The sequence below is a fragment of the Callospermophilus lateralis genome, chromosome 7, assembly GCF_048772815.1.
Source record: "Callospermophilus lateralis isolate mCalLat2 chromosome 7, mCalLat2.hap1, whole genome shotgun sequence".
Lineage (NCBI taxonomy): Eukaryota > Metazoa > Chordata > Mammalia > Rodentia > Sciuridae > Callospermophilus > Callospermophilus lateralis.
This window is the reverse complement of record NC_135311.1, coordinates 103,680,056-103,707,813: the sequence shown is the minus strand read 5'-3', so window position 1 is coordinate 103,707,813 and position 27,758 is coordinate 103,680,056. Positions and strand designations below refer to the sequence as shown.

Here is a 27,758-nt window from a genome sequence, read left to right as displayed (position 1 = left end):
ATCAGTCAATAGGAATTTTATTAAGTGACAATAATATTTATATTGGAAATAATACAACTTTTTAAAAAGTCCATTCATAAAAAATAATACTAGGAAACTAACATAAAATATGTGATCACTAAGAAATTATCAATATTTGGCATTTTTAAATAATTTTTCTTATTATAATATTATGCTGTACTATAATTCTCAATTTTCCTTTTCTGAAATATCTTCTTCACCAAAGTTATTCATAAAATAATCAAATTCATGTGCTTTTAAGAAGGAAAAATAAAATCATAAATTTACCTTAGTTCAAGAGGAAGTACATTATTTTGTGATTTTAAAAATTAAGTATAAAAAGTTTGTACCTGGTAAAAATGTTGTTATAACCTTTGACATTTCCTCCACAATTTCCTGACGGACTTGGAGGTCATCATCTGTTATTCCTTGTTCTTTTGCTAATTCAACAACTGCAATACTTAAAGCAGCCAAGTGGGCAGGGGAAGGAGGTGGCAGAGAACGAAGCTCACTTTCTTCCTGTTTTTCCTATTAATGTAACATTTCACAATAATAACATAAAAAGTTTCTATTTTAATGTCCTTATATTTAGGAAGGAAGGAAAGAAGTAATAATTAAAATATTCACCTTCTATGCATTAGATATACAGAAGTAAACAAAAGGGACAGATACTTCTGTTTTTTGTGAGGCAAAATACAAAGAATGAGAGATGCATGCGGTAGGAAGATTACTTTTAATTTTTTAAAATTTGTTCTATTGTACTATTTACATAAATTCTCAAATTCATATCAAAGTCAACATAAGTTAAACAGCTGATGATTTTGTTGTAGCAAAAAGACTATCTTAAGATATAGCAGATCTTCAATCATAACTAATCAACATAGATGCAATAATACTTCTCTGTCGATGCTATGAATGAAACCTATGCTACTTCCTTTAGGATATTCCATCAAATATTCTCACTGATATACTCATGTCATTGATCATCCTTATATTCTCCTGATATACTTACATTCTAGCTAAGAGGAAAAGATAATAGACAAACAGATATTATGTCAAGTAGAAATAAAAAGAAAAAAGTGTAAGAAAAAATAAAACAGGGTGTGAGGCTACACAATGATGGCAAGGGGGCATTGTTTTCGAACCATGTGGACAAAGAAGGCCATTTTGAACACATACACTTAGAGACCTGAATGCAGTGAAAGAGTGAGACATTTAAGTTTCTGGGGGGAGAGTACTCCATATAGTGAAAATAGCATCTGAGGTAAGAAAGTCCCTAATCCTATTTGAAAAAAATCAAGATGAGGGTTGAGGGTGTGCTCAGTAGTGGATTCCTGATGAATTTCAGAAAGAATTAGTTAGGCTAGGAAAACTTGTCCAAGAGGCAAAAGTCTCTTATTTAGTCTCTCATTTCCAATCTTTAGGCTTCATCCCATTCTCCATATTGGTACAATTTATTCTCCTGTTTAAAAACTTAAATAAATCCTCAACACTTGTAAATCAAATTTACCAGCATATTAAAAGAACTGTACAAACCAGGAGTGATGGTGCATGCCAGTAATATCAGTGATTCGGGAAGCTGAGGCAGGAGGACCTCAAGTTTGAGGTCAGCCTCAGCAAATTCAGCAAGGGCATAAGCAATTTAGTGAGACCCTGTCTCAAAATTTAAAAAAAAAAAAAAAAAAGGGCGGTGGAGGGGGTGGTGCACTGGAGATGTAGCTCAGTGGTAAATCAAACTTGGGTTCTTTATCATTGGTCATTAGTACCAAAACACAAACAAACATTGCCCTATTTTTTTGTTTTATTTAGCAGTACTGGGGAATAAACTCAGAAGCACTCTACCACTTAGCTACATTCTTAGTTATTTTTATTTTGAGACAGGGTCTCCTTAATAACCAGGTTGGCCTCAAATTTGTGATCCTCTTGCCTTAGTTTCCAGAGCAGCTGGATTATAGGTATGCGGTATGCACCACTGCACCCAGCTGGCTCACTCTTCTTCTTCTTCTTCTTCCTTTTTTTTTTCTAATAAAAAATGTAATGAGCAGCTACTGTGTGCCCAACACTATCAGAAATAATTCAAATATAAAAAATAAATAAAAAACTAAATCTGTTCAATTTGACTATTAGATATGTTAGTCTAAAAGGGAAGGTAGGCAGACAATCAGAATATAGTGTATTAGGTTTTCTGATCAAGGTGTGTAACAACTGCTTGAGAACAGAGGGAAGGAGTAAGAAGATTCCTGAATTGAGACTTAGAAATGAGAGGTTATACAGTATTAGTGTTATAACTTTAAAAAGAAAAATTAAAAAACTAATATTCTAATATATTTTAAAAATCATTCTACTTCTATCTGTATCTATGAGATATTTAATAAAAATAACTAAAAAATTACAAATTCCCAAAGTCAAAAGTTTAGAAAGTCTTGCATGATCTGCACTTCTCTAGTTTCATGTCATACTCTATTCAGTAGTTCTTTGCTCCCATCTTATAGATTCTTTCACAGTTTTTCACCTATAGACCTTTATTCATACTATTTTATGTAAAATGCTCCCCACCTTTTTTCACTTTAAAATACTAGTTTATGGGGCTGGGGTTGTGACTCAGTGGTAGAGTGCTCACCCAGCACACGTGAAGCCCTGAGTTTGATCCTCAGCACCACATAAATATAAAACAAAATAAAGGTATTGTGTACAACTAAAAAATAACTATAATAAATAAATAAACAAACAAACAAAATAAAAGTATTGTGCAAAACTAAAAAAAAAAAACTACCAGTTAATGGTTCAACTCAAATGTCAATTTCTCAGCGATACCTTCCCTATTCTACATCAAGTAAAATATCTTTGCACATTTCCTTACCCCCATCTTTTAATAAGACCTCATTACACTTAAACCCTTATTCACCAGTTTTTAGAAACAGTAAGGACAGGAACTGTAATTATCATATTCATTAATGCCGAGATCTAGTACTCAATAAATATCAAGTAGAGTGACAAATTTTACTAGACAGATATAAACTTAAGAATTGACATTCAACATTTTTCAGGATGAACTTTATTGGTCATTGAGAAGCTAATGACCAATAAAGATAAAGAAGGCAATCACAAATCTCAAGGCTATCATATCAGTTACTAAAGTAAAACTGGAAAATACCTCATTTTTAGGTTCATAAATAAAAAACACTTAATATAGTTTTACCATTTAAAAACAAATACAGTTTTTTTAAAAGAACTTACCAAAATATTTTTTTTATGTCGTTTCTCTTTTATATGTTTATGAGCTCCTTGGATGTTTTCAATGTGAATCAAGCAAAGTTTGCACAGGTATCGGCAATTGGTATACTCTGGTGATCGCTGAAGAGACAAGTTTTTTAAAAATGCTTTATTTTTTTTATTTTTTTATTTTTCAAAAAACAAAGAAGTATTGACCATATAAATGAATGTAATAATTCCATGACAGACAAAAGCAATAAGGAATAGTTTTTAATAAACAAATCAGTACTTATACATCCAAGTACTTTTCCAGGTAGTCACTGTAAGGTCCTTGCTTAGCATCTGGATGGCCATCTTAAGTGACAGTCGACATTTTAAGAAAAATTTCACTTTCTCACCAAAGTTGTTTCTGATAAAGGCTCATCTTTCCCTCATACCAACCAACCCTTCACCACCCACATTCTCTCCCACCCAAGGGCATATCCCCACTCCCCACCCCACCCCCCACATTCCGACCACCTCTAATTACTGAGGCTGCCCCATTAAAGTCCCAAACCCCAAGTCTGTTTTGCCTCTCTCCATCTATGGAGAGATGTGCCTTTATTTGTCAGCTCTGACAAATAAACTCTCATGTGTATCTCTGCCTAGTCTCCATCTTTCATTTCTCGGCTTGCCTTTCTCTGTTCCTTGCTTTCCTTTCATTGGTGCCAAAACCTAGGATTGGGTTCCCTGGTGGGCCTGCTTCCCTCTTTGAGGGTCACTGAGCATCCCCAGGGCAGATCCAAATTCCATCGTGGGACCAGGCTCCCCATTCTGCCAAATACCCTCTTCTGCACCCACCACCAGACATTCCAGGTAAGACCCCTGTCTCCATCCCACCTAAACAACCTGTGAGTTCCAGGAAGTGACCATTGATCATCTGGCACTCCCAGGGTTACCATGTGATCCGGGGCACTCCCAGCCACAGCTTTCACAACTACACTGATCCGTTGACAGTAACTTGTAAAAACCAATTCTATAGGTGGTCTTTTATTTGGGTCCTGAGTTTTGAGAAAAACCACTGAGGGTGATTGGGAGTTGCTCCTGGTGAGACCTTCCAGCCTTGGGTTAATCGCTACAGCTTCTGTCCCTACGTAGTTCTGGCCAAGCACCCAAGTGCCTCTACAGGCCCCAATGCTTACCCAGCAGTGAAGACCCCGAGTCCACCATCCTCTCGACTGGGTGATACTAGAGACTGGGGGACGCTCTACCTCTAAACTCAACTCTTACATCTCACCATGGGCGGCTCCTCATCCATTCCCTCCCATACGCCTCTAGGCTATGGCTAGAGGCTAACCTAGGGTCTCTCTCTCACCCCGGACCTAAAACCCCCAAAACTTATCCATTTGTGCAATCACATCTGGCTTCAATATCCTTCGGACTCTAAATGGCTGCTTAACTGCACTCTAGATCCCAATATCAGGAATCTTCTCAACTGTTATGTTCAGGAAAATGGAAAGAGATATCATACGTTCAGGCTTTCTCCTCTCTATGTTCTAAGCCCTCTCTCTGCAACTCTTGCTCTCCTGCACAAGAGTCCTCTTAACTCTTACCTCCCCTACGCATACTTCAAAATGGACAGAAAACCCTACCCAGGACTCCTCTTCCTTTAACCCAGTGGATGAACACCCACCATACCACAATTCTCTTTCTGATGAAGCCACTGCAACAACTGTCCCCTCAGCTCCTCTGCCCTTCTCTCCTCCTGCTTACAGGCTACCACTGCCCAGCCCCACCTGTTGTGTCCTCTACTCGAGGTGGCTGGGGTAGATGGTGTAATCTGGGTTCATGTGCCTTTCTCTTTGTCAGAACTTTCACAGAAAAGCCGCTTGGGTTCTATACTTCAAGCCCCACTACATATATCGAAGAGTTTCATTATCTGACTCAATCATATGATTTTACCTTTCATGATGTCCATATGATCTTGTCTAACACCCTCCTGCCAGAGGAGCGCAGGTGAGTTTGGGAGCTAGAACTTATGTTGATGAGGTACATCAGATCTCCCCTACCCATCTGATTGGCACTTAAGTGATTGGCACTTATGCAGTCCCTGATCAGGACCCCAACTGGGATTATAATTCACCTGGAGGAGTAACTTGTAAAACCAATTCATTAGTTGCCTTAAGGGAGGACTTAGAAAGGCAGCCCATAAGACTATCAATTATGAAAAGCTTCAGGAAGTCATCCAAGATAAAAATGAAAGCCCTTCAGCATTTTTAGACCACATGACCAAGGCTTTATTACAATATACTAATCTGAACACTGAGACTCCAGATGGGAGAACTAATGACCTACTACTTCTCCCAGAGTTTCCCCAATATTAAGGCCAAACTAAGGTACCTCAAGAGGGGGCCCCTAACTCCTCAAGCTGAGGTTCTAGGAGTGTCCTTTAAGGTGTATAATAATGGGAGAGATGAGAAGGTCCAAAAGCAGAAACACCAGATGCTTGCTCAAGCCACCCATCTGGCCTCAGCATCTGGCCCTGGTTCTACTGGCCCATGGAAGGATCCCTCGGGACCACTTGGACCCTGTTTTAAATGTGGTCAGATGGGTCACTGGGCTCATACATGTCCCAGGCCTCACAAGCCTCGGGGGCCGTCTAAATGCCATCAGGAGGGACACTAGGCCGTTGACTATCCCTGAGCTCATAGAGGGCCACAGCCATCTAGTCCTTCTGGTTTCCCTTTCCAACTCTTAGGACTGGCTGCAGAGGATTGACAAGGCCCAGGTCCCCATCACCTGACCACTACCATCACTCCATTGGAACCCACAGTAAGTATGTGTATTTTAGGTAGGCCTGTCTTCTTCCTCCTAGACACCTGGGCTATATATTCAGTCTTCAAAGAGTTCTGGAGGCCTACTACCACCCCTTACAGACACCTGGCCTTGTTTACGCTTTGGGCTCTCTAATTTTTACCCACTCCTTTTTGGTCATTCCACAGTGCTCTGTTCCCCTTATGGGAAGGGACATCCTCACAGAGTTAGGGGCTATGCTTTCCTTCTCCCCTCATATATACTTCCATCCAGACTCGCCTGCCACTCCCCTGATCCTCACCCTTACCTTAAGACCATCCCCTATTCCTTCTGCCAGTGCCTTCCCATTACCCACTTCCGAGGTGGACCCTACTGTCTGGGATGTTTCAAGTCCTTCTATCACCTCACAACATGAGCCCATTCACACCCATCTCAAAACCCCCCTCCATTTTATGGCCCAATCAAAATACCTGCTATCGTTACTTGCTGCTGCTGTCCCTCTTTTTTTGTAGAGCAGCCTTGTCAGGCTCCTGACAATAAATCTGCTTCTTATCCCAGGTGTGTGTGTGATTAGTCCTGCGCTACTTCTCTTTCATTGATGCCAGTGACTTGATGACATTCTCCCATGAGTTTTGCTCTCCCCTCAGGGGATCTGTGCTGCTTTGGGATCCTGGCCTGAGGACCCAGCACAATTACCACACACCTTCTTCCATTCACTTAGCGCTCTTTTTCTTCATCTACACTCCATCCTCTTTAGGTGACTTCACTCTTCCCCTCCCCACGTCCTTACAAGTCTACTATCTAGAGATGCCAGTAACAAGTCTCCTCTCTAGAACTTAAATCTTGGCCAGGCACCAAGATTCTCGCCCATCCCTTCCCCTTGGCAACTTCACACCAACTCACCATGGAGAATTTCCAATCCCTTCCCCTTGTGAGTTCACTCTTGGGTCTTGGTTCTCAGCTCCTCAGCAAGGCTCACGAAAGCCCTAGCCAGGCAACCAAGACTCCTCTCCCTACTCTCAGTCCCAGACTCCAACTCACCATGGGGAACTCCAAATCCCATCTGACTCACCTCTCGGCTGCCTCCTCGCCCTACTTAGCCCTACTCTTTTGGCTCCTGATCTAAAGGCCCATTGACCAATTCAACCTTCCAATCTTCATAACTTCTGCAAGCACTCAGGAAAATGGAAGAAAATCTCTATATGCAGGCTTTCTCTTTTCTCCATTCTATACCTTCCCTTTGCTCCTCTTGCTCCCCTGCCCAGCTTCTACTTGCCACTTAAGCTCTAGATTCCTGCAGAGACCCTACTTCTAGACAAAGAAGGGACACAGAACTCTCCTATTATAAAGCCCTAGGCAGCAATCTCCCTGGCCAAGGCCACATTGAAGCTAACATTGAAATACAAAGGACAGACTCAGCAGGCTTGATAAGAGGCCTAAGAAAAACAAGAAAAAAAAGGGGGGGGGGAGTGTCAATTTAACTTTTCCCTTGGCTACAACACAGAAGAATGACTTCAAAACTTTCTATCTCCCAGATCTCACACACCCATTTTACCCTTACACAGCTGAAAAGCAGGGATTTGTTCTAAGGGTCCTTGGACACATGCTAGGTCTAACCTTTGCCCCTGTGGCTTATCTATTGAAGGGTCTTGACCCTACTGTTCAGGAATGGGGCCCTTGCCTAGGAAGAACATTGGCTGAAGCCTTTCTACTCATTAATGAGTCAAAGAAACTCACCTTTGGGGACCCACTCACCATACCAGCTCCCCATCACCTAAAGGAACTCCTTACCTACAAGGGCTTACATTCCTTACCACCACCCCCCGATCACGTTTTGCTCTACAGGTTTCCCTGATGGAAGATCCCAGTTTTACTTTCCACACATACTCTCCTCCCTTCTCCTCAGGACTCTTCCTCCTCTTCTCCTCTTACCTATTCATGCACTGAAACTGGAGGAGTTTCTTTCACATCCCTCCCACATACAGGAAGGCCCCTTGCTCCAGGCAACATACACATAGTTCACAGATGGCTCCTCCTTCCTTCAGGAGGGAGTTGGTCGGACAGGGTATGCTACAGGCTCTATAACCTTGGTTGTGGAAGCAGCTCCCCTCCCCAGTAATGCATCCAATAAGCAAGCTGAACTTGTTGCTCTCATCAGAGCCTTCACTTTGGCAAAGGGAGCCTCCCGCAATGTCTAGAATGACTCTAAATACACTTTCCACATACTTCTCTCCCACTCTGCTATTTGGATGGTGCACAGATTCTTTACCACCAAGGGAACGACAGTAAAAAATTACTAATGCCCCCTTTATCTCTGGTCTCCTTCAGGCCTCAAGGCTTCCCACTGCCATTGGAACTAAAGGATGGCAGCTAAGTTACCCTCTTCTCCAGTGGGCACTTCCTTTCCTGACCTCTCTCCTTGTCACAGGCCTTTTGCTAATGCTTGCCCCAACATCATTAGATTTATTCAAGGTCAGATTCAAAGGTTCTCTAACCAAACTGTGAACCAGCTTCTGTTACAGGACTTCCAAACCCTCACCAATTTGGGTCATCCAGAGTCAGCATTACCCTGCACCTCCTGACTATCACCATTGCCTCAGTGATACCCCATGCCCCTAACAAGGGTCCAGACGCTGCCTCTTCCCAGCAGGAAAAAGCTACAGAAGATTGATCTATGCCCCTGTCCCTTAAGTGGCCCAATGACAAACAAAAAAGGGGGGAATATAAGGTCCTTGCTTAGCATCTAGACGACCATCTTAAGTGACAGCACCATTTTAAGAAAATTTCGCTTTCCTGCCCTTTCTGAGAAAGGCTCACCACTCCCTCATACCAACTCCACCTTTAACCACCCACATTGGGACTCACCCAGCTCTAATCCCTGAGTCTGCTCCATAAAAGTCCCAAACCCCAAGCCTATTTGCCTCTCTCCATCTATGGAGAGATGTGCCTTTATCTGTCATCTGTGACAAATAAACTCTCATATGTATCTCTGCCTGGTCTCCATCTTTCATTTCTTGCTCGCTTGTCTCCCTGTTCTTCACTTTCCTTTTAGTCATCACATTTTATATACAAATTTTAAACAACATTATAATAATGCTAAATGTATTTACTACTCATCCAATATCATCTTTAGGTCCTAATGTAAGATAAGAAAGGTAATCTTGCTACTTACTTAGTCTTATTCCAATGCTGTCCTCATTGTCCTGATTTCAAACTTTTTGTCTGTCTGTCTGTCTGTCTATCTATCTATCTATCTATGGTATTGGGGACTGAACCCAGAAGTGATTTATCACTAAGCTATAACCCCAGTCCTTTTTATTTTATTTTTTAATTTTGAGACAGGGTCTTACCAAATCGCTCAAAGCCTTACTAAGTGACTGAGGCCGATCTTGCAATCCTCCTGCAATCCTCCTGCCTTAGCCTCCCACATTGGTGAAATTACTTGGTACCACTGCACTCAGTTTATCTTTTATTCTTTGTGATTACATAAAAATAAAATAAAATCTACCATCATTAGGGAATTTCAAAGGAACAGATCACACATATGCAAGACAATTTCAAAAAGTGAGTTCTAAGAAAACATTCCAATCAACCACAATATCATGGGAATAAATGGCTAAACTTGTAAGGTAACAACTTTGAAGAAAACAACAATTTGACATAGTAAAGTATCAGTCACAGTGAGATAGGGAACAGGGGGAACAGTTGAGGTCAGGCAGCTCAAACCAGCAATTCCTGAGCTACTCCTGCTAAATCAGACATCCTGCCAGTATCTGATTAGACCAAACAACTTTCTACCTAACTACAAGATAACTGTGCTCTCAGGTCAGTAAAATTGAGCAGGGTTCCTGGAGAACCTTCCAGTTCAAGGAAATCCTATGAATATTTATCCCTCCTACACAAACTCATCCCCTAGACAATATTAACAGGAAACCAAGCAGTTAGGCATAGAGCTCAACCTTAGAGCATGTCTGCCCTCAGCCCTTGAATGTGATTTCTGCTTTACAATGAACTTTTCTCTCTGCCACTGAAATATCTTTTTTTTTTTTGGAACCAGGGAATGGACCCAGGGACACTTAACCACTGAGTCACATCCTCAGACCTTTTTGTGTTTTATTTTGAGACAGGTTCTCCCTAAGTTGCTTGGGCCTCACTGAGTTGCTGAAGCTGGCTTTGTACTTGGGATCCTTTTGCCTCAGCCTCCTGGTCACTGGGATTTGGGACACTATGCCCAGCTTTTCTGATGCCTCTTTAGTACATGTGCTACCAAAGTGAGCACTGATTCATCTTCAAATTATTTTCTGCAACATGGTCAAGAACCTGGAGAACTTGACTAGATGTCTCCCCTGTCTCTGGAGACTTCCTCAAACCCCTGAGAGTGACAATACTTTACTTATTATTTTGTATATGTATTCTCAAAATAATAATAAAACAATAATTACTGATTTCGGGCTGGGGCTGTAGCTCAGTGGCAGAGCACTTGCGTAGTATGTGTTAGGCACCGGGTTCAACCCTCATCATCACATAAAAATAAAAAATAAAATAAAGGCATTCTATCCATACACAACTACAAAAAAAAAAATTTTTTTTTTAAATAATTACTGATTTCCTGCCAGGTACAAGGCACTATGCTAGGTGTTTCGTGTGCAATTTATCCTTTTAATTCCCCTAATAATTCAATATGATTGGTATTATTTTTATTGTTTTTTTCATTATTATAATTTCTTGATTATTTGTTTTCAGCTGTGAAAACAAAAAGCTCATATAGACTACAATATTCACAAGAATACACCAATATACTGCATAGGTGATACTGAATTTCAATTCATGCATGTCTGAATTTGAAGCCCATACTCTACTCATAAGATTGTTAAAATAAAGAGCCTAGGGATATAGCTCTGTGGCAGAGCACTTAACCAACAAGGTCCCAAGTTCAATCTCCAGCACCACCAAAAAAAAAAAAAAAAAAAAAAAAGTTGCAAAATAAAAAATTACAAAAACGCAATAAATAAATGCTAAATTTTAAAACACTCTTTCTTTCTTCTCTCTCTCTCTCTCTCTCTCTCTCTCTCTCTCTCTCTCGTCAATGGACCTTTATTTTACTTATTTATATGTGATGCTGAGAATCAAACCCAGTGCCTCACACTTACTAGGCAAGCACTCCACCACTGAGCTATAACCCCAGCCCTTAAAAACACTGTTTCTAATGCCTAAAACTGAAAATTCAGCAATGTTTAGTTTTTATTTCAGGTTGATCTTTAATATTCAATTCACTGAAGCTTCTGACAAAAAGATTCTCTCACTTCAGAATATGATTTACTTAATCTCAGATGATACCTTAACTGACTTTGAATCTTTATCACTACAGCCTGCTTCTATCTCCTTATTTACTAAATAATAAAAATTACCCTGCCTGGTAAAATAATTCAATTTACAAGTAGCTAATCTTTATTTGGTGCTTGCAAACTACCAGATCTTGTGCCAAGAATTAACTTGTATTATCTTACTTAATCCTCATAATTAGTTCCATGAGCTTGATATTATTTTCATCAATCTCTAATGAAAAAAAATGAGATTTAAAAGGCTACATAACATAGCCAATGTTTTGCCAGTAAGTGGCAAAACTAGAATCAGTGATTCCAAATTCCATGCACTATATATACTCCCTCTAATTATGAACAAACTGCTATGTGCAAGGTATTGTTATAGACAAAAATTAAATAAGAAAAAAATGCTTTCATCATCATAATGTTTCTAGTTTCAAAGAAGAGATATATGAAAACTGTTCAAATATCTCCCTTATTTATAGTTACAAAACTTTATTTTACCATAAACTAACCTTTTTTCAACTTTCTGTAGACAAGCTAGAATACATATTTCTGAGCATGAAGACTCAAAGTATTTCCTTTTTTTTTTTTTTAAGAGAGAGGTGAGAGAGAGACAGAGAGAATTTTTAATATTTATTTTTTAGTTTTTGGCGGACACAACATCTTTGTTTGTATGTGGTGCTGAGGATCGAACCCGGGCCGCACGTATGCCAGGTGAGCGCGCTACTGCTTGAGCCACATCCCCAGCTCAATTCAAAGTATTTCTAAGTCAGTACTTAGTACTCACTTATAGGGAAATCTGCCCACTTAATCTAATGGTTTGGATTTATGTCTTCTTTGGTACAAGGCAAAAATCTATATATTTATTTTTAAATTAATCTATGGGTACACTGAGCACCAAAGGACCTGATGAAATGAAATGAACTTAAGGATAACATTCTTAATGAGTATACAAAATTGGTAAAAAAAAAAAAAAAAAATGCCAAGGACACTGACTCAAGTCAATCACTCTTTTGTCTATGATCCCTTTTCAAATCATATTACTACTATTGTTTGCTTACTTGTTTTAGTTTCTAACTAGTGAACTCTTAGAAGTGTCATGTTTTTAAAAATGTCAGGCTTGCCTGGATTTAACTATCACCAGCTGATGACACAGGAAAGGCACTCAATTTTATCTTGACAATGGACATATCCAGAAATAACTACTAATTTCAGGCTTGGAAAGTTGGAAGACTAAGTAATGTTAGAACTGCAAATTGCAAATAAGACTTTCTTCTAATTAGAATACTTTGACACTAGCTACATATTATGAGCTTATATATTACACCTTATGAGTCTCCATTCCTTTTTATTTTTAAAAATTTTTTTAGTTGTAGATGGACACAATACCTTTATTTTATTTATTTTTATGTGGTGCTGAGGATTGAACCCAATTCCTCACACATGCTAGCACTTCTACGCAAGTGCTCTATAACTACAGACTGAGCCTCCATTCTTTGACATTCCTTTTTCTTTTCATGAGTTGATACTCTACCCTAAGTTCTATTAGTTTTTCTAAACTAAACTAAATTATATCATTTCTTTCCTTTCTTTCTTATTTTTCAAGAATGATGACCCACATTGACAATTTTTCTCCTTTAATAGCTACTGGTGTTTTCATTGTTGAAACTAGGAATTATTAATGACTAGGACAGTTCCTAGTTCTTAGCTATTCAGTAAACATAGGAGAAAAAAAGGATAAGATAGAAAAGCAAGGAAAAAAGGAGAAAGTCTAGTAAGTTTTTAGTAGTATATTTTAGTTTGTTTCCATCAATTCAAACAGACTTTTAACTGCTAATGGGAAGAAATTGGGCCATTTTCACCAATACATGCCTACTGTCTAGCACAGTACCTATTTAATGAAGGAATAAATCAGAGGTCAACAAACTTACTCTATAAAGGGCCAAAGCAACATTTTGGTAAATACTTTAAGCTTTGGAAAAGAGTAAACATTTTGTTTTAAAGATCATATGGTTTCATTTGGCATCTATTCAATTTACCTTTGCCATGGTAACATGAAAGCAACCACAGACAATATCTAAAAATTGAGCATAGCTATATTCCAATAACTTTGCTTATACAAAAGGGGGCCACAATCAAAACTAAAACAAGGAAGTAGGGCACAGTGGCCAACCTCTAGGAAGAATAAATGAAGCCAGGTTCATAAGCTGAGTATTTGTTAAACATAGGGAAGACAGGAAAAAAAAGAGGGAGAGAAAGAAGGAAGGAAGGAAAGAAAAAGGGAAAGGAAAGATAAATGCTAGTCTGTCTTATCAATTAAAAAAAAGAAAGAAAGCTATATAAAAAATAAATAAAGAGAGCTATACTTAGGAAAGAAAAGCTATGAAACATATTTCCCTCCAAATAACTAAAACAGCAGCATACTTTTTCAAGTCGAAAGATGTGATCTCTTTCTAAGCGTTCTTCTGCTTGTTTCAAGCCTAGCCTCTGCTCAGGTGTCAATGTAGATTCATCTATCACAGTGGCATTTTCTAAATAGTCCATCTCTGAAGAATTTTCTTTATTAGATTCATCATTCTTCACTTTACCTATAAAAGGAAGCAATCACTTAGTTATCTCAGAAATGGTAATTTTAAAAAAAATATAATGAAAAACAAAGTATTCAAACTTTTACACACACAGGAAAAGATGTATTTTCCTTGATCATATAAGTTGTTATATGTACGTAAAACTTAAGATATGCACATAGCCTGATATAGTGCTGCAGGTCTGTAATCCCAACAACCCAGAAGGCTAAGGCAGGAGGAAGATCACAAGTTCAAGTCTAGCCTCAACAATTTAACAAAACCCTCAGCAAGTTACTAAGACCCTATCTCAAAATAAAAAGCAAAAGAGCTGGGGATGTGGCTCAGTGGTAGGGTGCCCTAAATCTAATCTCTAATCCCCAGTATCCCCCTCCAAAAAAAAAAAAAAAAAAAAAGATTTATACACACACACAAAAATAAATAAATATATATATGTATATGTGTATATATATATGCATGTATACATACTCAGGTATGTATACATATACTATACACACATGTATATGATATATAAATAGTATCAAAATTCATGAAGAGAAGTTAGGGGTATGGCTCAGTGGTACAGCACATGCCTAGCATGCATAAGGAGTTCATTCCCCAGTATTTAAAAAAAAAAAAAAAAATCCTACTTCATGTATCAAATGCCTGACTTTTTTTTCCAAGGTATATATCTAATTGAGACTACATAAAGTTAGCATAACATAACCATCTTTAAAGGGTACCTGAAGTTTTTTGATAAAAAGCTATCAAAGACCCAAAGATTTACTCACTGAACTAAAGACACTAACAATTGAAAGAACATATATAGACCGCAAACCCCTGTCTCCTAATTAGATTGCAATCTCTTGAAAGCAAAGATTATGTTTTCATCTTTGCATTTCCAGTATGTAGCAATACGGATTTGGCATACAGTAAGATTTTACACCAATGTGATTTTTTTTTAAGGTAAGTTGAATCCTCTTTTTTCTAGTTTAAAATATATACATATATAGTTTTTTAGGGTTTTTTTGGTGGGGGTGTTGTTTGGTTTGTTTTTTGATACTGGGAATTGAACTCAGGGGCACTTTACCACTCAGCTATATACCCAGCCCTTTTCCTTTTTTTTTTTTTAATATTTATTTTTTTTATTTGTAGTTGGATACAATGCCTTTATTTTATTTATTTTTATGTGGTGCTGAGGATCAAACCCAAGGCCTCGCATGTGCTAGGCAAGCACTCTACCACTAAGCCACAACCCCAGCCCTTAGTTTTTATTTTGAGACAGGGTATACCACGTTGCTGAGAGTCTCATTAAGTTACCTGCTCCGGCCTTGAATTTGTGATCCCCCTGCCTTCTGAATTGCTGAGAGAACAGGTATGCACAGTGTGCACCACCATGCCCAATGTGTTTAAAATCCTTAAAAGGTAGTTGGGCTGGGTGGCATAGATCTATAATCCCAGAGATTTAGGGGGCAGAAAGAGAAGGATCACAAGTTCAAGACCAGCCTGGGCAAGTAGTGAGTCCTTGTCTCAAAGTAAAATACAATAAGGGCTGGGGATGTGGCTCAGTGGTAGAGAATTAGCCTTATATACACAAGGTCCTGGGTTATTCCCAGTACTGCAAGAAAAAGAAAAGATCAAATACTTGAAAGGATTTCAGAGAGTTCAGAATAAAGCTTAAATCCCAAAGTACATTATGTCTAATCCCTTACCCTCATGAAGGCAGTAAACAGAATAACTACAAAACTTTAAATTATAATAAATGTTATAAAAGAATAAAGTCAAGGGACTAAGCTGAAAAACAACTTTAGATATGGGAGTCAGAAAAGGCTTCTCTGAGAAGATATCATTTAAGTCAAAACCTAAAGAAAGAGAACTAACTTGCCTATATCTCTAACCTCATGTCCTGGCCTAACACTTTTCACTTCTTTCATACCAAATACACATTAGTATTATTGTTGTTTCAAATCTCAATACCTTTATCTATGCTATTCCCTTCTCCATCAATGCCCTCCCATTTCAGTTAGTAATATTTACCTTTCCTTTATAAAGTAGATTCTTTGATGCTAATAGCCAGGTCTTATTTAACTTTGTACATTCAAATTTTAATACAACATCTTGAATAAAACTTACACTTTTATAAAAGTATGTTAAATAGATAAAAAGTCTGGATGTATCTAAAAGCACTTCCAAAGTGCAATGCTCTCAGATAATCAAAATATTCTCCTCTTTATCCTCCTTTATATGCCATCTAGAGGAACTATAATAGTCGATTCTTTTAAAAAAATATATATTTACTTTTTAGTTGTAATTGGACACAAAATCTTTATTTTATTTTTATGTGGTGCTGAGGATCGAACCCAGGGCCTTGCACATGCTAGGCAAGCACTCTACTGCTGAGCTACAATCCCAGCCCCAATCAATTCTATCTTTTGATAGCTCTAATTTTATAAACAAAGAAGAAATGATGTACTTCTGGATAAGGTACAATTCCTACTAAAGGGCATAGGAGTTTCCAAAATAAGAAAGCAAACTCTTACATAACTTATTAAAAAGGGCTCAAACACCCTAAGCATGGCGAGGTTAGATAAGTATTCTTAAATTATAGTGAGGGGAACACTGATGCACTGTGAACAATTTGCAATTATGTCCTAATATTTGGGGGGAAATTTAGTTTTTTAGCAACCATTTTCTTATGGAAACAAAAGAAAAGATGAAATCCTAATTTTTATTTATGTATTTCATTGAAAAGAAGAGTAGTAAGACACCATAATAATATAATATTCTCCTCTCTTCTCTATGTACAACTTGCCCTGTTTGACAAGGCAACTAACATTAGAAAATTCTATAAAATTATAATTTATGCCAGCATAAAGAATTAGAGAAAGACATATCTTTGTTTAAAATCAGAAAAAAAAAAGAAAATTATTTAATTTTTTAAACAACATATAAAATAAAATGGTATCAGGCAGAATATCCCAAACTGTGTTCCACATAACACTAGTTCCATGAGATACCTTAATCAAACAAGTTGTACAGGAGTGTTCATAGAGACAAAAAAGTCAGTGGTTGCCAGTGAATAGAAGGGAATACCTGTTAATGGGTATAGAGCATCTTTGGAGGGTGATGAAAACATCTAAAAATTAGTAGTGATGACTGTGAAACTTGGTGAGTATACTAAAAATCATTGAATTCTATACTTTAAAAAGATGAATTTTATAGCATGTGAAGTATATCTCAATAAAACTACTTAAAAGATTACAAATATGACACAGTAATAAGGACTATGAGAAAAGTCAAACATGTAAAAAGAATATGCCTTATCAGAAGTAGAGATGAGGATTACTAATGAGCAAAAGCCTCACTAAGAAAGCAAAGGTTCAGAGAATTAACCATATAGATATCTAGGGGATGACTGTTCAAGGAAGAAAAAAAAAAGCAAATACAAAGGCCCTTAGGTGGACATTTGTATTCACATTTCAGGAAATACAAGAAAACCTTGCAAATAGAGCAGAAAGAAAGAGATTGAGAAATAGATGACTATAGAGAAGTAGGGAAGTGTCAGAGAACATATAAGGCCTTGCTACTCACTGCAAAAACATTAGCTAAATATGAGGGAACCACTGAAATACTTCAAATAGTAGTAACATGATTTGATTCATTTTAATAGGATTCTTCTGGCTATGTTAAAAACACAAAGAAGGGTGATATGAGTAAAAGTGAGGCAATAATTTAGCATATGCTGTTCAAAAGCATGATCCTGATCAGCAGCACCAGCAGCATTAGCAGTTTGGAGCCTGCTAGAAATAAAGTTTCTCGGGTTCCACACAGACTTTCTGAATCAAATCTCTGGGAATGATGCCCAGGAATTTCTATTTTTCATATGATTTCCAGGGAATTCACCTGCATATCAAAGTTTGAGAACCCCAGATCAAGAACACTCTTCCCTCAAATACTCACCCGGCTCATTCACCTATTTCCTTTAGGTATGTGCTTTAATGATGCATTCTCAGTGACAATTTAAATTGAAATACCACCAGCAGCAACAATAGCATCAATTCCTATTTTTTCCTGATTTATTTTTCTCATATGACTTATATATCTAACTTTCTCTATATATTTCTCATTTATTTGTTCACTGTCTGTCTCTTCCTAATAGAATATTGACTCCATAAGGATGTTGTTATGTGTTTTTTCCCCACCCCCACCCCCCAGGGATTGAACCACTTATCCACTATCCACATCCGCAGCCCTCTTTATTTTTTATTTTGAGACAGGACTTTGATAAATTGCTTAGGCTAATTTGTTGTTGTTGTTGTTATTGTTTGATTTGTTTTCATTTTTTTTCCTGATGTCACATGAATTCATGCTTGAGTTAATTTGCAAGTGAATCTGGGAACAACTCCTTGCCACACAGGCGGGGCAAAGACTTGTAAGGTAAAGGTGGCTGTAGGTTTCACCTTGTGGCTGAGGTTGGTTTTGAACTTGTAATCCTCCTGTCTCAGCCTCCCAAGCCACCAGGATTACTGGCATGTGCCACCACATTTGGCTAAATCATTCTTATTAATTTGCTAAACCAATTTCCCAAAAGCACCTCTACTTGGTCTACTGTTCTCCACATTAACACATGACAAAACTGCATTTAATAGAATAAAATAATAGTAATAAATAATACTCTCTACCCTGCATGCTTACTACTATAGCTTGGATCTTGACCCCAAAAGTTTATAGGATAAAGACTTGGTTCCCAGTGTGGGAAGTAGTAGAACCTTTAAGAGGTTGGGCATAATGGGAGGTCTCTGGATCATTGGAGGTGTATCCTCAAAGGATAATGGGGCCCCAAGCTTCTCCTTTTTGCTCTTTGTTTGTTTTTATTATTGTTGTTTGTTTTGTGGTAGATGGAATGAACCCAGGAACACCATACTACTAAGTTACAATCTCAGTCCTTTTTATTTTAAGACAGGGTCTTACTAAATTGCCCAGGCTGACCTCAAACTTGTGATCCTCCAGCTTCATCCTCCCAAGTAGCTGGGATCTTTTTACTGTTTTTCATGTACTGGATATGAAGTGAACAGTTTTACTCTGCCACACACTCCCCACAATGATATACTGCCTCACCATAGGTCTAAAAGCAAAAGGGTCAGCTGATCATAGATTAGAAACTCCAAAACCATGAGTTAAATAAATCTTTTATAAGTGCAAAAGTCTTGGACTTTTGTTATAGTGACAGAGAGCTGACAAATATACCTACTATGTCAGGTACTACATAAAACTTTCTACTAGACTCTTAAAAGTAACCTTCACAACATAGGCAGCACCATCTCCACTTTAAATAAAATGAAGAAACAAAGATACATTTGAAGGAAGCTTATCCAAGATTACAAAATTATTAAGTGGGAAAGACAGAATTCAAAAACCATGCATCTCACTCCAGCCCATTTACCTGATCATCTCACTATATCACCTCTTTTGTTTTTTATTCCCTCCCCCCGCCCCCTTTTTTTTTTGACTGTACTTGGGATCAAGCCCAGGTCCTTGAGCATGCAAAGGCAAGTGCTCTATCACTGAGCTAGCTATAGCTCTAGATCCTTTGTTATCTTTTTAAAAGAATGATCTTTAAATCAGATTTTTCAGTAATTCACATGAACAGACCCTTAATTAAGCAATCTTTTGCTTTGCTTTGTTGTGTGCTGGGGTTAGAACCCAAGGCCTATACATGCTAGACAAGCATTCTACCACTAAGAATGTGCCACCACCCTTTATTTTTTATTTGAAATGGGGGGGTCTCACTATGTTGCCCAGGAAAAGTCTCAAATTCATGGGCTCAAAATGAACCTCTCACAACCCCTGACTTAACTAAATGATCTTAAGTATCACAATTCCTCAAATTCACATCTCTAGTGTACCATCATATTTAGATTTTTGCCATATCTAAATATCGCCTGTTCTATTACTTGATATTGTCTCTATTGAGTTACTGTCTAAACTTGTCCTTGTCCTAAACCTTATATACAATTGTGAGACTGATTTTTTTTTCTTACACACATAAAGACAATTCTATTTAATCTTTTAAAAGTCTGTCTATAGGGCTGGGATTGTGGCTCAGTGGTACAGCACTCACCTAGCATGTGTGAGGCCCTGAGTTCGATACCAAGCACCATATAAAAAATACTAAATAAAGGTATTGTGTCCATCTACAAGTAAAAAAAAATACATATTTAAAAAAGTCTGTCTATATACTATGTATCACCAGAAATAAAAAGTAGCTATTTCTGTACTCTTTGGTATTTCTCCATCTATGAAAAATAATAATTTATTTTTATTTCTATATCAAGGTAAGGCTTTATTCTTTCAACCATGGAATCAACAGAAAGAAAATTAGCAAATAAAGTTCATTGATTTAAGCAAAATCAGGATTAAAATTACTCAAGGGACTGGGGACATAGCTCAGTTGGTAGAGTGCTTGCCTGGCACACACAAGGCCCTGGGTTTGATCCCCAGCATCAAAAAAAAAAAAAAAAGAATTAAAATTACTCAAGACATAGACAATATTTCTGAACAATTAATTAAAAGTAAAGTCAGGATCCCAGACCAAAATTAATTTTACAGTTCTCAAATAAACTCTAACAGTGTCCTAAGCAATTTCTGCTTCTAGACTTGTGCCCATCAAAAAATTTGCTGCACTATAGCCAAAAGGATACTTTTTAATAGAAAATCTGATCATAGCACTATCTTGTTTCTCTTCAGTTGCTCCTCAAATCACTTATGAAAAAAATTACGTCACAGTTCACAATGCGTTTCATTCTCCAAAAGATGACTTGTCAACTGCATCTTTTGCCACTCCGCCTCAAATCCCTGTTCTACTTATACTGATTCTCATTCATACTCATAGATTCACTCCTGTCATTTTCTCAGCCCCATGTCAAATCTCACAAATAAATCACATGCTTTCCCAACTCTTAGTTTTTGCCACTGTATATTACTTTACTTCTCTGCATCACAACCCAGTGAGTGTAGGCTCCTTGAAACCTAGGGCTAAGTTCTTACAATTTTCCATTATAAACACATGATTGGCCCATTAGAGGAAGACGATACATACGTGTTTGGTGAATGAACAAGCAATATATTACCAAGACCATTTTTTTAATATTTATTTTTTAGTTGTAGTTGGTCACAATATCTTTATTTATTTATTTATTTATTTATTTTTATATGGTGCTGAGGATCAAACCCAGGTCCTCGCACGTGCTAGGGGAGTGCTCTACCGCTGAGCCACAACTCCAGCCCCGCCAAGACCATTTTAAGAGAGTGTGTAGGGCTCAGTGGTAAAGCACTTGCCAAAGTTTTGATCCTCAGCATTGCTAGATAAATAAATAAGAGGGTGCATTTGGGTACAAATCCAAATGACTGAAGGAGTCATTAAATTTATATGTGCACAGTGTTTTTACTTATCATAATAAAGAAAAAGGTGATTTTTTTTTCTTTTTCTTTTTTAGCTGAAAGAGCCACACTATTAATGTCCTTTTTGTAATTAAAGTAGCTAAGCCAGGGCTAACCTAAAGAACATTAACACAAGAAAATCTCTCAGAAAAATGTGACGGTAGAATATTCTTATTTGTACTTACTCAAATCATCTGAAATGTCTTCAATTCCTGAAGCACTATCATCAGAATCTCCAGCATTATCTGTCCTCATCTGTTGCTTCTGAGATGGTGGTAAGTTTTCCAGAGCAGATTTTTCTCTCTGTAGAGCTTCAATATTCACTTTGTCCACAGAAATAAAGGAGCTTGGGATTTTTTTTCCAGTCTGTTGTAATTCTGTCTGTCTAATACTTTCTTTCAACAGTAAACTGGTCACCTTTTCTGGTTCTGCTGAAGAACTGAGCCCCTTTTCTGATTTCATCTGAGAACTAGGTGCTTTTTCTGTTTTCCTCTGTGAACTAAGTGACTTTTCTGCTTCTGCTGCAGGTAAACAGGGTGATTTTTCTGTCTTCACTGGTAAATTAGGTGACTTTGGTGATTTTTCTGCCTTTGCCTGTAAATTGGGTACCTTTTCTAATTTTGCCTGTGAGATGGGTACCTTTTCAGCTTTCACTGGTAAGTTTGGTAGTTTTTTTGTTTTGCAATGACTTTGATCTCTAAGAACTAACCCCAAATCTTTAGGGCCTAGAACATTGGCAGCATTTACTTTACATGATTTAACATCTGTTTTTTCAATACAAGTATCATTTTGCTTGGTTTTTTTACTACTATTCCTATTTGGAGAGTTGGTCCCAATTTCTTTTGTAGATTTATCATTTCTAGCTTTCAAAGTTTGATTAGTTATAGCTTTAACTGCTTTGTTTTCTTCACAAATAACATTCTTCTTTGGTTCATGATTTTCACTTTCAGATGTCTTAGGCTCTTCCATTATTTGAAAACCTGCTTCTTTCCAAATATGATATTGTAAAATGGCAGATCTTCAGTAGTTTGAATTGCTCCAAATCCAGTTTAGGCAAGCAAACTATTGGGTTTAAAAAAAAAAAAAAAAAATCTGTTATTGAAAATGCAAAACCATTTTTTAAAGTGGTAACACATTTATAAAGCTTTTAAATTTTTTTCTCAAAACTAAAGAAATAGTTTGAAAAAAGATAAAACTCGGAGAATGAATTAAAGCCCATTGAGTAACAGCCAAATATTCATAGAGAGAATTCTAATACAGTATCAAAACAAAGGATTTTTAGAGAAGTAAAAAGTTGTTTTATATTGCCAATAAGAATTTCAGAGGCTAGAGTTCTGGCTCAGTGGTAGAGCACTTGCCTAGAACATGTGAGGCACTAGGTTCAATCCTCAGCACCACATAAAAAGTAAAGTTATTGGATCCATCTACAACTGAAAAATTTTTTTTTTAAATTTCAACAAGGAACTAAAATATGCAATTAATGTGTCACTATTAACATAAAAGTTTATAGAATCCTAAATGGTAAGATCTTGACCAATTTTAGCTCTCTCACAAACCTGTACCATTTGTACTATTAATGTATTTCAAGTTAATTCTAAACATAAAAAGAATTCCAATTCTCTCCACCTTTGAAGTATAAAGGAATTTAAATGAATTCTTATGTAAACAAATTTTTAAAACCCATGTCATGTTTTTACTAAAACTCAGAGAGTCCACCATCAAGAACAAACTCTAATGTAAACAATGAACTTTGAGTGACAATAACATGTCAAGATACATTTGATTATAACAAATGTACCACAATAGTAGATGTTGACAGCAAGAGATGCTATACATGTGTGGGGCCAGGAAATATACAGGAACTCTGTGCTTTCTGCTCAATTTTGCTGTGTACCCAAAACTGCTCTAAAAATAATGTCTAAAAGAAGCAACAGTAAGAAAGAACACTAAAATCAATCAGAATCTATTCTGCTCTAAAATATAATAAAAATTATGTTAATGAACAAATACTAAGTTTATAACACAAACTTCTATAAATAAGTGAAAACAGCCAGGCCCGGTGGCATACACCTGTAATCCCAGTGGCTTGGGAAGCTGAGAAAAGAAGGATCACGAGTTAAAATCCAGCCTCAGCAAAAGTGAGGCACTAGCAACTCAGTGAGACTCTGTCTCTAAGTAAAATTAAAAATAGGGCTGGCGATGTGGCTCAGTGATTGAGTGCCCCTGAGTTCAATCCCTGGTACCAAAAAAAAATGAAAATACTGTGTCTTGTTAAATTATTTCTATGCTAGAAATACCTTACATACTACATTTTATAGAAATCAGGATTTTTTTTTACTGTTCACCTTGCCCTATATGCTTTAAATTCAGAACTATTCCTCTAAATAAAGTTAAATATAAAACTAATAGCCAGGCAAGGTGGTACACACCTGTAATCCCAGCTACTTGAGAGGCTGAAGAAGGAGGTCCAGGTCAGCCTCAGCAACTTAGACTCTGCAAAACAAAAAAATAAAAAGGGCTGGGAGTATAACTGAGGGTTAATACTTTAACCCCTGGGTTCAATCCTCAGCACCACAAAAACAAAGATATGAGGGGAAAAAAAATAGTCCTGCCAACAAGAGAAAACTGCATGGAACTAAAATATAGAAACTTCGAATTTACTTGATGAATTTACTGAATTATGGATTTGGGCAAACATCTCTAATCATATAAATCTGCATCATATAAACACAAAAATATCACCTATAATAAAAAGCTTAGGACACACGTCATGTATTTTCAGTTGTCTGTACATATGAAAAAATGTGTTTCCAGAAAAAAGAAACCAAACTTACCTAGAAATGTCTGCACTAAAGCATCTTACTCAATTTGTACCTAGCTTTTATAATTCGTGTTTACAGTACAGTCTTCTATATTCCTTCTCTGCCTTGATATCAGTCCAAATTAAATGATACCTTTAATTTTTTAAAAGTTGTTAAGCTCTTTTTCCTAAAAATAAATTATTGTACAAAGAACTATTTTAAGAAATTATATTCTTTTTACTTGTAGTTGGACACAATATCTTTATTTTATTTATTTATTTTTATGTGGTGCTGAGGATTGAACCCAGTGCCTTGCACCTCCAAGACACGTACTCTACCACATGCTAGGTAAGTACGCTACCATTGAGCCACATCATCCCTAGCCCTATTTTAAGAAATTATGATAATTAAAATTTAAGTCAAAATCATACTAGATTCTTCACCATTAATTTTTCAACTAATATTATTTTCTAGTAAAAGAAATAGCAACTTATAACTGTATGAAAGTATGCTTTTGTTCTTAGTTCTTATACATTCGATTTTGTCTAATTATTTTGCTTTTATTTATTTAAAAGCAATGCGCTAAGCAACTCAGTGAGACCCTGTCTCTAAATAAATACAAAATAGGGCTGGGAATGTGGTTCAGAGGTTGAGTGCCCCTGAGTTCAATTCCCAGTACCAAAAATAAAGTGAAGTAAATAAACAAATAAAATAAAGGCATTCTGTCCAAAATTACAAAAATTTTAAAAAAAAAGAGTGATGGCTAGGGCTCTAGCTTAGTTAGCAAAGAGCGCTTGCCTAGCATGTGTTAGGCACTGGGTTCAATCCTCAGCATCACATAAAAGTAAACAAAATAAAGGCATTCTGTCCATCTACAACAACAACAACAACAAAAAATGATGCTGTTATATAGATTCTGAGACTATATGCTTCTTCTTTTTGTTTTGGCAGTTCTGGGATTGAACACAGGACCTCATGTATGGCAGGCAAGCACTTTAGCACTGAGCTTTACCTTCAGCCCAAAATTCTGATACTTTAAAAAATTATAGAAAATTATGAGACCTCCTAAATTCCATAAAGAAAACACAATTTTCTTCTCCAGCAGGAAAAAAAAATTCACTAGACGGAGCTAGACTGAATTTCTAAACATGGTATATGCTTAATAAATGAATTTTTAATGAATACACTAGTAAACATTTTGAAACTAATTAAAATGCTCAATAATTATATAATCTGACATAAAAGCAATTAGTTACTTTTAACAATGAATATACCGAACTTAAAGTATTGATTACCTCTAATTAAACAGTAATTCTCAAATTTTAGCATTCTTTAGAGACACCTGGAGGGTCCTAAACCACCCCTAACTAACACCCATCCCCTCCAGAGTTCCTGCTTCAGTAGTCTGGGATGGAGCCTGAGAAGTGCATTTCTAACAAGTTTTCAGGTGACATTGATATGGATAGACTAGGGGCCACACTTAAAGAATCACTCTAAGGACTAGTCCTAAAAGTAGAAGTGAAAGGAAATCGTGTTCTCCTACATAATTTTACATACAGTGAAAATCTGATTCTTATCAGTCTACTTCATAAAGTAAAAAACCATTTCTGCTTTTGCTTACCACTAGCAGTACCTACCACAGAGCCTAGTTAGTACAAAGCAAGTACTCAATAAATGTATTAAATGAATTAATGAAAAATTAGCTTCAATTGTTAATTCTACACACTACAAACATAATACAAAAGATATTTAACTGCATCACACTTTGTTGCCCAAAATGTAACTAGAAAAATGTCTCTCCTCCAGAATGCCTTCCTTAACCCATTAAGTCTCAAGTTTTCAATTCTGAGAATATTTCGACAAAATTGACACAGGTGGGGCTGGGGCTGTGGCTAAGCGGTAGAGTGCTCGCTTAGCACGTGCGAGGCCCTGGGTTCGATCCTCAGCACCACATAAAAATAAATAAAACAAAGGTGCTGTGTTCAACTAAAAGAAATAAGTATTTTTTTTTAAAAAAAATTGACACAGGTGCATTTAAATGGATTATAAATCATAATCTATAATTTATTTATTATATTTATTGTTATTATAATTATATTGACATATACTATTTATACACTACCATTAAGTTTTTATACATGTTTCACATCTGGAGCAATGGGACAAAACTGGGTTAATTTACCCCTCTAGTCTCCTACTCTCCTCTTCACATGAACTCTGTTCTTACCTTTCTCATAATACTCAGCACTTAAAACTTTTTATGTGTTTTCCAATTTGGACTACAGAGATATTTTTGCAAATCTGCTTTTTATAAAACAAATATGCTAACACAGTTTTAAAAGTCAATAGTACTACAAGGAAAACATTAGTCTCAAAAGCAACCACTTTTGGTGCTGGGGTTGTGGCTTAGTGATAGAGCGCTGGCCTAGCATGCGTGAGGCACTGGGTTCAATCCCTGGCACCACATAAAAAATAAATAAATAAAATAAACATATTGTGTCCATCTACAACTAAAAAAAAAATGTTTAAAAAATAATGAAGGGGCTGGGCATGTGGTTCAGGCGGTAGCGCGCTCGCCTGGCATGCGTGCAGCCCGAGTTTGATCCTCAGCACCACATACAAACAAAGATGTTGTGTCCGCCGATAACTAAAATAAAATAAATATTAAAAAAAAAATAATGAACAAATAAATTAAAGGTATTAAAAAAAAAGGCAACTGTTTTCAACTTTTTTAGCTGTTTCTTCCAGGATTTATTTCCTTATTTCTGTCTTTCTTTCTTTTTTTTCTTTTGGTTATAGTTTTACAAAACACCTTCTTATTTATTTTTATGTGGTACTGAGAATTGAACCCAGTGCCTTGCACGTACTAGGCGAGCACTCTACCCCAGCCCCTTATCTCCCTATTTCTAAATAACATGCTTAAGATGATACTTATTATTTTGTTTTAGCTTTAGATGTTATCTCTATGACTTCCTACTATGAGGGTGTGGATTTGGCCATCTCAAACATTCCCCCTAGAAAAATACAGAATTGATTATACACAATATGGGGTGCCCCATATGCTGCATTTCTAGTACTTCCCCACCTGCTATAGCTTGTATATGGTTTGAGTACATTCCCCAAAGACACAAAGGCCGGAATCTTGGTTCCCAGGGTGGCAATATTGGGAAGTGGTGGAATGTTTAAAGGATAAGGCCTGGTCAGAGAAAATTAGGTTGCTGAGGGTGCCACCCTCTCCAAGGATTAATGTAGTTCTTGCCCCAGTTAGATCCCATTTGGGCAAGCTGTTATAAAAAGGGCAAGCCTGGCCCCTGAAATGCTCTGGCTTCCTATCTTATATTACGATCTCTCCTTCTCACATGCACTTTCACCACAAGGCTATTTGCCACATTGTCATGTACTCAGGGGGCCTTCACCTAAACCAAGCAGATGCTGGTGCCAGGCTCTTAAAATTTCCAGAACTGAAAATTATATAAACCTCTTTTCTGTAAAGTACCTACCAACTAGTATCTTGTTATAGCAATAGAAAGCAGACTAATGTAGCACCCTAGCCCCACCCTCTCAGGATTTTAATTGAATATGTTAATGTTATTCACAGTTCTACTGCATAGAACCTGATA

The 27,758-nt window shown here is 36.9% G+C and overlaps 1 protein-coding gene across 8 annotated transcripts in view; it reads right to left on the bottom strand.

Annotated features, from left to right (window-relative positions):
* Tut4 (terminal uridylyl transferase 4) overlaps nt 1-27,758 on the bottom strand; it is a 119,916-nt gene that overhangs the window by 68,409 nt on the left and 23,749 nt on the right. For 7 of the 8 annotated variants that reach the window (XM_076841302.2, XM_076841305.2, XM_076841306.2 and 4 more), the window contains exons 2-5: nt 21,523-22,399; nt 13,758-13,921; nt 3,238-3,354; nt 351-528 (exon numbers count right to left, since the gene is read on the bottom strand). In XM_076841302.2, coding sequence (XP_076697417.2) covers nt 351-528; nt 3,238-3,354; nt 13,758-13,921; nt 21,523-22,306 — 1,243 coding nt within the window. In that variant the 5' untranslated portion in view covers nt 22,307-22,399. Of the gene's footprint in view, nt 1-350; nt 529-3,237; nt 3,355-13,757; nt 13,922-21,522; nt 22,400-23,766; nt 23,831-27,758 lie in introns of all 8 variants that reach the window. The other variant, XM_076841303.2, reaches the window with a different exon arrangement.